At 38.4% G+C, this 13,253-nt stretch overlaps 1 protein-coding gene across 14 annotated transcripts in view; it reads left to right on the top strand.

Moving 5' to 3' along the window:
* The window catches only part of LOC124554703 (CTTNBP2 N-terminal-like protein), a 222,296-nt gene that overhangs the window by 80,246 nt on the left and 128,797 nt on the right, over positions 1 to 13,253 (top strand). For all 14 annotated transcript variants that reach the window (XM_047128326.1, XM_047128327.1, XM_047128336.1 and 11 more), the window contains one exon: positions 8,055 to 8,234. In XM_047128326.1, the coding sequence (XP_046984282.1) occupies positions 8,055 to 8,234 (180 nt within the window). The remainder of the gene's footprint in view (positions 1 to 8,054; positions 8,235 to 13,253) is intronic.

Here is a 13,253-nt window from a genome sequence, read left to right as displayed (position 1 = left end):
TAACCTTCCCAGATCTTGTCAAAATACTTCATGGCTGAACTGCCAGATATTAGTGTCCTACAGGCATGATATTTCGGCAAACAACCACATGGCCATCGTCAGGTAGACTGATGAACCAACTGATTTGGGAGGAGGGGGGGACGGGTGGTGGGGGGGGGGGGGGGGCTGGCTGGCACCGTGCTTTTATCTCCGGCCTGTTTCCCCTCTGATCAGTCACTCCATCGGCTGTTGGCACCCAGCACCTCTAGCCCCACAGCACCTACTGATCCAGTGTTCTGTCCCAGATGCGCATACTGCCGACACTTAAGCCATTCCTCTGCCTGCCTCCAAAGTCAGTTTTTTGTCTAATGTTTATTAATTTTATTTATTTACACATCAAGTTCCATAGGACCAAATTGAGGAGCAAATTTCAAACGTCATAGAACGTGTCAGTAACTGAAATTACAACATAAAAGTAATAATAGATAAAAATAAAATGTTTATGAACCCAAAAAAAGTCAGTCCATGAATTTAACAATCAACAATACTGCAAGAATCAGCTTAATTTTTCAAGGAACTCCTCGACAGAATAGGAGTGACCCATGAGGAAACTCTTCAGTTTTGATTTGAAGGTGTGTGGATTACTGTTAAGATTTTTGAATTTGAGTGACAGCTTATTGAAAATGGATGCAGCAGTATACTACACACCTTTCTGCACAAGTGTTACGAAAATCCAATCCAAATGCTAGTGTGATTTCTGCCAAGTATTAACTGAGTGGAAGCTGCTTATTCTTGGGAATAAGCTAATACTGTTAACAAGAAATGACAATAAGGAATGTATATATATTGAGAGGCCAATGTCAAAATACTGAGACTCATGAACAGGGGTCGACAAGAGGTTTGTGAATTTACACCACTTATAGCCCAAACTGCCCATTTCTGATTCCTCTTCTTGACTGTTCTGACAGCAGGGTCCCATGCCTTGCTAAGTATCTAGCCGCTATCACGATTTATCTGTGGTTCCATTACTCGAATCTCAAGAGATTGCTTGATGACACAGTTCCAGAATTTGGAGGTCTGTGACAGAACCTTGGTGTGGCTGTAGTTTGTTCCATGCAGTTCAATCAGGCAACGTTCTGTGACTGCCGATTTGTTAGGCTGCTGAAATATGGCATGGCATTGTTGTTCTTGGCAATGATATTGTACAGTACGCACAGCCTGACCTATGTAAATCTTACCACAATTGCAGGTTATGTGATGGACCATGGATATCTGCAGTCCAAGGTCATCTTTCACACAACCAAGTTGTGCCTGTGTTTTGGCTGGTGGGCGGAAGATCGTCCTTACGTGGTGTTACCGAAGAATTCACCCTGTCTTGCTGGATAACGTGCCACAAAAAGAAATGAATGCAACACCGGAGTCATCCTGAGAATCCTCTTCTGGTTCCGCTGGTCATATGGAGAGTGTAGGACGTAAGGCTCTCTGAATTTTGCCACTCCTTGTAGTCATTCTTCTGGAAAACTGCCTTCAGATGTTAAAGTTCTTCGTTGATACTTCAATTATCATAGTGCGAGCCCTATGTATCAGTGGTTTGAACACGCCATTCCTCTGAGCCAGATGACGGCAGCTGTCAGCGTGTAAATGTAGGTCAGTATGTGTCTTCTTCCGATAAACGTGGTGGCCCAAAGTGCCGTCCACTCTTCTTATGACCAGAACATACAGAAAGGGGAGCACTTCCTTCTGTTCCACTATCTTCCTATGTCCACAGCCAATCCTGTACAACCATTGAGCCTTATATATTTCCGCAGTTCCCATGCCACTACAATCGTACACATGAAAGAAACTACAACGACCCTCACACCACACCCTGGATCTAACAATCCAATTGCAACTCGTACACTTCTCTCTCATGGCACTCAAATTTTGGCTTTGGCCTAAATTAAACAAGAATAACTTCCTTGACTATGTTTATATGTTAAACAAGAATAACTTCCTAGACTACTCAGTCAATATATTAAATTTCTTAAAAAGATTATGCCTAAAGTTTGGACACTAATTCAAAAATTCTGGAGAAGTAGAATGTACATACTGTAATGGATCTCTCTGATCATGCTAATGTGCTTTGATTTACATGCATGGCATTCATACGTAATTTGAAGTATGCAAGATTGATATAGTCCATACAGGTAAAAAACTAAAAACAACCACTGTGGCTTTAACTTCTTTATACACTCTTGCAGTACAGTCTTTGATCTAAAACTTTGTCATTGGGTGGCTGTTTCAGAGAATAAGTCTGTGTAATTTCCTAAAGTTGGCAATAAAACTGTCTGCACTGTAGAATGTGGAAGTTTCCGAAGGAAGTGTCATTCTCTGCTTAAGCTGTTGTAGCCTGCTCATTGTTTAATGGTAAAATGTGTGGTTTAGTAAAGTCACAAGTTCAGAGTTAGCGCCTTCCTTTAATTTTTAAACTGCAGTTTGGGTGTCTGCTAAAAATATCAGTCTGATACCCCAAAGATAATTTGCTTCACTTTCTGATTCACCAGTAATAGCAAAACCATCCAGAAACATTTCCACAAAAGAGCTTTTTGCTGCATCAAAATAAAGAGTTTATGCTTGAGAGTTTCCTCACTGTACTGTGGCAACATGCCACTGGTCAGCCGACATCAACCACCTGGCACTGTTTGGCATCCACCAAATTGATCATGACTCGGCTCTCTTTGGACACATTTCTACTCTCACCGTGGCCAGTGTAGAGTCATTTATTATTGTAGTTAAATTTTCCAAACAAAATAACGTTGGTAAACCAAGTTAACAAAGAGCAATAACACAACATGTGTAGGTTGCAACACGTGTCTGTTTTAATTGCGATTTTTGTTATTTGGAGTTCCACTACTTACCTTGCAGTTACTTGTTAGTTGAAGCTAATTAATGTTGTTTTTAAGAGTTATAAAATAAGTATTGCAAGTGTAAAAAGTCTCACGTTTGTGGTATGACACAAACTAATGAAAAAACGCTACTAAAATATGCATTCTACTACCACAAGCAGTACTGCACACATTCAGTTTTTTTCATTTTCTTCATGGACTTTTGAACCTGCTTTTTCGGTCATTTTGTATGATTCCCATGCACTGTAGACTTACTTGATTTGGAACTTTTGTTATTAATAACTTGCGAAATGTCAATGTGGATGCTCACATTTTCAAATTGATGCTGTGTTGTCTTTTCATTTGTGTTTCTCTTGTTTTGAGGGTAGTACAAATGGTAGTGTTCTTAAGGAAAACCTTTTTTAAGCTTGCAATGATCAAAAGATGTGTTGCATACTCATAATATTATCAGCATAACCACAGGCGATGCACCAAAAAAGTGAATCACATTTGGTGAATGAGCTTCTCAGTTTTCAGTGTGCTTGAGACAGGAAAACAATTATGACAGTTATTGGTATATGATGTTTAGTTTGTAATCAGGTCATCTGAGTGTTATTAGAAACTACACGGTAGTCCCTAAACCTACTTACAGAAATGAGAATAAAACTCATTGTCATATAGTTTCCGTATTACAGCCTTCAGCATCTGCGTCTTTGAGACCCAGACTATACTCACTTCTGAGGCCACTTGACAAACATTTCAGCTATGGAAACACATTTTTCCTACCAGTAGGACAACTGGAACTTTGCAGCAGTGCTTCATATGTTTGGCAACTCTGTAATTGTCAAATTATTTTTTGGATGGCACAGAATTATCCTGCTGAATTACTTGAGATTTTCTTGTCATTTCCATTAAATAATCAAAGTGATTTTCACTTAACGATTTTGAGTTCAGAAAGGTCATTCCATGCAGAAAATACAACTGATCCTGCCTTTTATGTTTATCTGTGCTAGCCACCAATGGGGCAGTAAGGGAGAGCTGAATGCTGCAGCTGTTATCTAGAGCTAAAGTAACTGAGTTGCACTGTAAAGTGAAGGCTACATTGATGATGCCTCTTTCTGCATCTGCTTGACATAATTTTTGGGTTTTGTGAGTACACAATTGTATTTATGAAACTGTGGTGCTGAGTAATTCATCAACTGGGTTTCTTTGTGTCTACTCCCAGCAGCCACATTTCATATTAATAGAGTATGACACAGAACGACACACAAACAAACACTGTTTTGAAGTCCAAAGTGTGTAATATCTTAGTAATTCATATCGATTTTTGCACATTAATGTTACAGATTACACAATAGTTAACATAAGAGATAAATTGAGCATGAACAATGAATTCTATCACAGTATTTAAAACAGTCTGACAGTGCTTTGATATTTTACCAATTCAGTGTGTGTAAAAACATACTGAGCTGCAGTTAAAGATGTCAAGAAGCCAGGTTATAGTTCATTTCTGTCCAGAAAGGAATTTTTGTGGTGGTTGTTCAGTAAGGAGCAGGAAGTGTAAACATTTGAGGGCTCAAGTTCGAAAGAATACATGTGTGAGGGATGACTTCTCTAACTCTTAGACAGGTTTCTTGTATTACCATATTTTACAGACTATAGAATCCTATGGACTATAAGACACACCTTAATTTTCAAGCAATTTTTAAAAAAATAACATTTTCACCATTTTTATTATTAGATTGCAAAGCCAGACTAAAAAAATCTTAGTTTTTAAAACCGAACTGACCTTTAAAATCCCTGAAAATTGTAATCTGAGATTTCTTCTTCTTCTTCATAATCGTTATCCTCTTCACATATAAGATCGTCTTTAGTGCCATTGAGAGCATTACTTAGACTGCATTCCGAGGAAGCTTTAACACTAATAATGTTTTCTCTCATTCTAGACTATGACTGTTTTATCCATTGACACACTCGTTTGATTGTAGGTCGTTTTAACATTCCCTTCAACATGAATTCATGTTGAGTTTCATCCAGTGTCCATTTGTTCCATTCCTCTCTCATATACTTTTTACATGGTTTATCAAGACATCAAGAGGTTGCAGTTGTGAAGTGAGTACTCTCGGATTGACAGCAAGCACTGTATTTCTCTGTCTCAATTTCTCTTTCACAGAATTTTTCAAGTGACTGCTAAATTGATCTAGCACAAGAGGGGGAACTGTTCATTTCCTTCTCTCCCACACTCTGTTAAACCATAATTTCATACCAGCCTCCTCCTGTCTAACCCTTGTCATGTACACTAACACCACCATCTCGTGGTATTTCGGAAGGTTTTGGCATTGTTTTGTGCTTGAAAATGGTCATTGTATTAAATTTAGTACTGTCAGTACAAAATGAAAGGACAACAGGGTAGCCCATTTTTTCATGTCCACTTGTTTTTATAGTTACACTTTTTGCACTTTTCATGGCAACAGTTCTGTTCTTTGGCACATCAAATGTCAGAGGAGTTGTGTTCATATTCACCATTGGCTTAGTTCCACACTGGTTTTCTTTCAGTGTTGAATAGTAAATTGATGGAAAGAAAATATTTTCTCTTCATACTCTTGTAGCATTTTATGAGATATTGTGGTTTTGGTTTGTGTGCTAAGTCAATGATGTGTCCTAAACATGGAACTCCACCCGTAAAGTCTGTTAAGTTCCACTGTACAGCTAGGTTGTGAGTATGTGTTTGAATCATTTTTGTATTAATTCCAATGCAATTTTGACAATGTCCTTGAATCCATTTCAATATGTCATCTAGTTTTGGCCAGTTTGCATTCAGTCCTCTATTTGCACATATAGTCTTCCACATTTTTTTTTTTTCTTTTCTCCAGTTCCTTTTTACTAGACCACCAGTCGTGAATGGTTTTTTCTGTTGTTGGAGGGCCGAAATGCTACTCAGCTGCTCTGCTTCCATGTTCTTCTGCGTATGCTATTACTTCCAATTTATTGCCTGCATCATATGAATACCTTTTATTTGTTTCCATTGTGTAAATAGCTACAACAAAAATATTGTACTGTTACCGATAACACAAACCACTTTAAGTTCAAGTTCACTGGCACTGTTGACTGCGATGACACATCATAGATGTGTTCTAGGTTTGTGATGGCAGGACGGGAGGGAGACACTGTTAGCAAGCTTGTGAATCCCCACAACTCATGTTCGTCACATTGGTGTACTGTCAGTACAAAATGAAAGGACAACAGGGTAGCCCATTTTTTCATGTCCACTTGTTTTTATAGTTACAGTTATAGTTATAGTATAGTTATAGTTATAGTTAAAGTTTTTGCTGCCAGGTGACCCCAACATTGCCAGGTGGAGATAGGTTTTCCAGGCAGAGATAGGTTTTTTAAGAGTGGGGGAATTTTAAATCAAACGCTGGACATTTTTATATATTAATTTAGAGTATAAGACCCACCTGACTTGTGGAAGCAATTTTTCGAAGAAAAAAATGCGTCTTATAGTCTGCAAAATACAGTGTTATTAACATACGGTATTATTAAAATACGATATTATTATTATTATTATTATTATTATTATTATAAAAGTCACCAGTGTGTGTTGTCATGCAATAGCAACACTGTATGTGGTTCTGTTGGTTGTTTTTTCTTACGCTGCGACCAAAAGATGTCACAGTTGTTGCCGGCGCCTGTGATGGACACAGCCATGGGAAGGAGTTCATAGTGCACAACACCCTGTTTATGCCACCAGATGCAAAATATTATCAGTCAGTTTGCCTTTTTGCCCAAAGAGATGTCCTTTGTCATGGCTCAGCCATTAATTTCTTTTTAAGACGTTAACATAACTCATTACCAGTAAGAATGCTCAGTGAGCAAACTGATGGCTTACAAGTGAAACTGCAGTACTCTTACACCCAACTTGTGAACCTTGCCTATTGAATCCAAGTGTTGCAGTTGGGGTAAATGATCACAGTTCATCATATGTGTCATTTATTAAGACTTTCTGAATGTGGAGAATGATTCATGCCAGAATGATTTCCATGAAGCAAGAAAATTATTTCCTGATGTGATTTGCCCCCGTTTCAAGCTGCCTCCTGTTGTCTATGAAACTCAAAGTGAACAATTTCTAACAAATGAACATTTTTCCTCATGACTTTATTTTGTAATGCTTAAACCACATTCGTAAGATTTGAGTATGCTAGTCAAACCTTTGACTTTAAGTTAAATACTGGAACTCCAAATATAAAAAAAAAATTAAATATGATAAATACATTCTTGGTGTCCTATGTCTGATGTCACTGCACTTCATTCACTCAGTTTAATGAAGTTATTTTGTGTGGAAAATCAAATTACAGTAATTAACAATTTTACGCTAGCCAGTGTGAGACCAGAAAAAGTTATCAAAGGCACACTGTCATGATCACTTTTGTTGATACCAGCTGACATCTGGCTGCCACTGACAATGGCCAGTTGCCACAGTATGGTGAGGAAACTCCTGAGCATAAATTGTTCTTATTTTGATGTAGCCACGAGCTCTTTTGTGCAGATGTTCCTGGAAGGTTTTGCTTTAGCAGACACCTGAAACGTGTTTTAAAAATAAAAGGAAGAAGTGGACTCGAATTCACAACTTTGTGTCTACATTGGGTAACTTTCACTAGTAGATCATGAGTGGACTGCAATAGCTCACGAGGAAGACAACACTTCCTCCAGAAAATTCCCCATCTACATTGTTGCCAGGTTTTGCATATGGCTGGATGTAGAATTCTTGTGGGTGGCAAGTTTTATTGGTACCTTAAGTAAATGACTCAGATTAGTATGTGTGGGAACTAGCCGTTGGCGAGGTTTTATGTCAAAGCCTGTCCTTGTACCAATAAATTAATAGCTTTCTTTGTTTCTGGATCATTTCTAAAGCTAAACTGAATTATGCTCTTCTGTAAACCATCCTGTAAAAGAATTCGTATGAAATTTGCAACATTAATACTAGTGTATGGTCATAACCATTTAATTATCTTCATCTTCTTGGTAAGTGGCTTAATTTACCAATGCCTAGTAGCTTGTGATTCACAAAATAAATGTGTGTGTAGTCTGGCTACTATGGGCTTTTTTAGATTATATTTCCTTACTGTGAAATACTAACAGAGAATTTGCAGTAGTAGTGCCTCTCTCTTATGTTAGTTATTCTTTGAAACTGTTTGAATTGTTATGTTTTAGGAATTGGAGTTAGAAAAGCAAATGAAAAAGAAACTTGAGAAAGACCTAAAGAAATCAAATGATACGTTGGAAGAAGAAAGATCTCGACAAAAACAAATAGTACTTTTATTGCTTGCAGAAAGAAAAAGATTAATCATGAAGTACATAGAAGAAAGAAAACGGTCGGAAGATCTAGCTCAGGTGAGTCTTAACATTTTATTTTTTTTTTTTTTTTTTTTTTTTTTTTTTTAATATAAACAAGTTTATAGAGCAGCTAAATTGAAAGTAGGGTATCTTTCTTCAGTTTCTCATTCTGAACTTTTGGTAAACTGCTGTTCATGAGGATTTAAATTATAAAAGCATTTGGAAAAAAGAGAGATGGTACTGAACTTCTGGAAAGCATAGCTGTTAAAATAGCATCACTGAAATTCTCTCTGATACATCCCCCAACTCAAAAAAGAGAGGAGATATCACTAACTATTGTCACTAACTATTGCCACCTAGACGAACTCCAAAAGAATGATAGTAGTTGAAAAGTTTGTGGGACAAATGTTGCACAAGGCAATGGGGGCCAAAATATGATGTTGGTTTCTTGTTGCTAGGTGCGGTCACGTCAGAGATAGGAAGATCAACTTCGTTTTTTTTAAATGGGATGCTATAGTTTGGTACTTATTTTCTGATGGTGGCTCTCGAGATTAGTCCAATGATGTGTAACAGTAAGGTCTTTGAAGGTCAATGAAGGTCAAAAAGGTGGCATGTACATTCATTTACAGAAGGTGTTTGAAGTGATGACCATTGGCATCAATGTAGTGCTGCAATCTTCTTATCATGGCTTGAGTGCTATTCCTTAACACTTTGGCATTTATCGAAGCACATGCTCTGACAATTCTCTCTTGTATATTGTGCAAATAGTAAATATTCGCAGAATACGGTGTATCCATCTAACGTGCCATGCAATGCAACACTAATAGGAACAGTAAGACTAGTATCGTCGAACAAGCGAAAGTGAATGGTGTATTCCTTCGAAGAACAAGTAAATATGTTTCTCATTTATGGAGAATGCCAACGAAATTCAGTGAGAGCTAGAGACTTGCACTCTGAAAGGTGTCCTCAATGCATTCACACTACACGTCATACATTTAAATATGTGTATGATAAATTAAGAACAACCGGATCTTTAACACATATCGAAACATATCCGGCAAAGGGAAGTTACTAACGAGGATACGGAAATTGGTACCCTAGCCACTGTGGTTTGGGATCCTTGTGTTAGTTCGCGTCAAATCAGAAGGGAATCTGGCATGAGCCAGAGTAGTGTTGTTCATGTTCTGCATCACCATAAATATCATCCTTGTCATATCAGTCTCCACCAAGAATCAACTGGTGTGGATTGTATGCATTGCATTGAATTTTGCTGATGGGCTCAACTTCAGATTCAGAGGGATGACACATTCATTAATTTGATTTTATTTACTGATAAAGTTACATTCACAAACCATGGAAATGTTAATTTGCATAACATGCATTATTGGGCAACTGAAAATCCATGTTTGCTGCGGCAAGTTACACACCAAAAACCGTGGTTGGTGAATGTATGGTATGAGATTCTGGAAGACAGAATTACAGGCCCCAATTTCATCAAAGGAAATCTTAATGGTAGGAAGTACACCACATTCTTACAAGAAACATTAGGTCTGTTATTGGAAGAAATACCTTTAGTAACAAGAAACAGAATGTGGTATTGTGAACCATGGATGAAGGGTATCAGACGGATGCCATATTCCTTGACTTCCGGAAAGCGTTCGACTCGGTGCCCCACTGCAGACTCCTAACTAAGGTACGAACATATGGGATTGGTTCTCAAGTATGCGAGTGGCTTGAAGACTTCTTAAGTAATAGAACCCAGTACGTTGTCCTCGATGGTGAGTTTTCGTCGGAGGTGAGGGTATTATCTGGAGTGCCCCAGGGAAGTATGGTAGGTCCGCTGTTGTTTTCTATCTACATAAATGATCTTTTGGATAGGGTGGATAGCAATGTGCAGCTGTTTGCTGTGGTGTACGGGAAGATGTTGTCGTTGAGTGACTGTAGGAGAATACAAGATGACTTGGACAGGATTTGTGATTGGTGTAAAGAATAGCAGCTAACTCTAAATATAGATAAATGTAAATTAATGCAGATGAATAGGAAAAAGAATCCTGTAATGTTTGAATACTCCATTAGTAGTGTAGCGCTTGACACAGTCACGTCGATTAAATATTTGGGTGTAACATTGCAGAGCGATGTGAAGTGGGACAAGCATGTAATGGCACTTGTGGGGAAGGCAGATAGTCGTCTTCGGTTCACTGGTAGAATTTTGGGAAGATGTGGTTCACCTGTAAAGGAGACCGCTTATAAAACACTAATACGACCTATTCTTGAGTACTGCTAGAGTGTTTGGGATCCCTATCAGGTCGGATTGAGGCAGGACATAGAAGCAGTTCAGGGGCAGGCTGCTAGATTTGTTACTGGTAGGTTTGATCATCACGCGAGTGCTACGGAAATGCTTCAGGAACTCGGGTGGGAATCTCTGGAGGAAAGGAGGGGTTCTTTTCATGAATCGCTACTGAGGAAATTTAGAGAACCAGCATTTGAGGCTGACTGCAGTACAATTTTACTGCCGCCAACTTACATTTCGCAGAAAGACGACAAAGATAAGATAATCGAGATTAGGGCTCGTACAGAGGCATATAGGCAGTCATTTTTCCCTTGTACTGTTTGGGAGTGGAACGGGGAGAGAAGATGCTAGTTGTGGTACGAGGTACCCTCCGCCACGCACAGTATGGTGGATTGCAGAGTATGTTTGTAGATGTAGATGTAGATGTAGATGTTGATGCTATCAACACGATGGTTGTCAGCCACATTTTTCGCTGATGGCTAGAAATTAGTTGCAGAGAGAGTTCCCATGTCGTTGGATTGGACATGCAGGATATGTCGTGGTCGGTTCGTTTGCCAGATTTAGCGCCTCTGGATTTTTTCTGATTGAGATTTGTAAAAGACATTGTTTATAAAGATGTTCCCACTACACCTGAAGATACGGAGAAATGTCGGAGCATGTGCTTCGATAAGTGCCGATGTGATAAGGAATACCACTCAATCCATGATGATAAGACTGCATTACTGCATTGATAACAGTGGTCATCACTTCGAACACCTTCTGTAGATGGACATTCATGTCACCTTTTTGACCTTCATTGACCTTCAAAGACCTTACTGTTACACATCATTGGATTCATCTCGATGGCTGCTATCAAAAAATAAGTACCAAACTATAGCATCCCATTTAAAAAATAAAGTTGACCTTCATATCTCTGAAGCGACCCCACCTAGCAACAAAAAACTGTCAAATTATGGCCCCCTGTAGTCCCATGCAATTTTTGTCACACAGACGTTTGTCCCTGTCGTACTATTGGAGTTATTCTTGCTGGCAATGGTTAGTGACACACACACACACACACACACACACACACACACACACACACCATTATTGACCTACGGTATTTGAAGGCATTTGGCATGTATAGCCTTAAGCACAAAATTAACATGCTGTTTTCTAGGAATGGAACTGTTTCAGAAACAGATATTTATTTATTTTAACTTCGTACGTGTGGCATGCTACTGATGTTAATAGTTCTTTAAAACTGAATAATAATAATAATAATAATAATAATAATAACCCACAAAACCAGCATGGCAACACAGGCTACAGATCAGAATAGAAAAACTGAGAAAAGACATCGGACACCTAACACAATTTATAAGAAATGAAATGTCAGAAAAAAACGAAAAAGGTTAGGTAAAATCTCACAACAAGAAGCGATAGAGCAATTAGATGAAAAGAAGCAGAAATTACAAGCATTGGCCATACGACTTAGAAGATACAAAAAAAGTGAAAATAGGAGGAAACAAAACCAAACATTCAACACAAACCAAAAAATTTTACCAGACAATAGATAACACACACATTAAAATAGACAATCCACCAAACATAACAGACATGGAACACTTCTGGAGCAGCATATGGTCAAACTCAGTACAACATAACAGGCATGCACGGTGGATACAAACAGAAACAGACACATACAAGATGATACCACAAATGCCTGAAGTGATAATTTTGCAACATGAAGTCGCCCAAGCAATTAATTCTACTCACAATTGGAAAGCCCCTGGAAAAGATAAAATAGCAAATTTCTGGCTAAAGAAGTTCACCTCAACACATCTAACTAAATTATTTAACAGTTACATTGCAGACCCATACACATTCCCTGATACACTTACACATGGAATAACTTATCTGAAACCTAAAGATCAAGCAGACACAGCAAACCCAGCTAAATATCGCCCCATAACATGCCTACCAACAATATACAAAATATTAACTTCAGTCATTACACAGAAATTAATGACACATACAACACAGAACAAAATTATAAATGTAGAACAAAAAGTCTGTTGCAAAGGAGCACGAGGATGTAAAGAGCAACTGATAATAGATGCAGAGGTGACATATCAAGCTAAAACTAAACAAAGGTCGGTACACTACACATACATTGATTACCAAAAAACTTTTGATAGTGTACCCCACTCATGGTTACTACAAATATTGGAAATATACAAAGTAGATCCTAAACATAGTAATGAAAAATTGGAAAACCACACTTAATACCCAAACAAATTCAAATAATATCACATCACAGCCAATACAAATTAAGCGTGGAATATACAAAGGAGACTCATTAAGTCCTTTCTGGTTCTGCCTTGCTCTGAACCCACTATCCAACATGCTAAATAATACAAATTATGGATACAGTATTACTGGAACATACCCACACAAAATCACACATCTGCTATACATGGATGATCTAAAACTACTGGCAGTAAACAAATCAACAACTCAACCAATTACTACCGAGCGAGGTGGCGCAGTGGTTAGCACACTGGACTCGCATTCGGGAGGACGACGGTTCAATCCCGTCTCCGGCCATCCTGATTTAGGTTTTCCGTGATTTCCCTAAATCGCTGCAGGCAAATGCTGGGATGGTTCCTTTGAAAGGGCACGGCCGATTTCCTTCCCCATCCTTCCCTTGCCTGAGCTTGCGCTCCGTCTCTAATGACCTCGTTGTCGACGGGACGTTAAACACTAATATACTCCTCCTCAACCAATTACTAAAGATAACAGAA

The sequence above is a fragment of the Schistocerca americana genome, chromosome X (genome assembly GCF_021461395.2).
Source record: "Schistocerca americana isolate TAMUIC-IGC-003095 chromosome X, iqSchAmer2.1, whole genome shotgun sequence".
Classification (NCBI taxonomy): domain Eukaryota; kingdom Metazoa; phylum Arthropoda; class Insecta; order Orthoptera; family Acrididae; genus Schistocerca; species Schistocerca americana.
The sequence above is the reverse complement of the archived record's forward strand: the minus strand, read 5'-3'. Positions and strand labels throughout refer to the sequence as shown.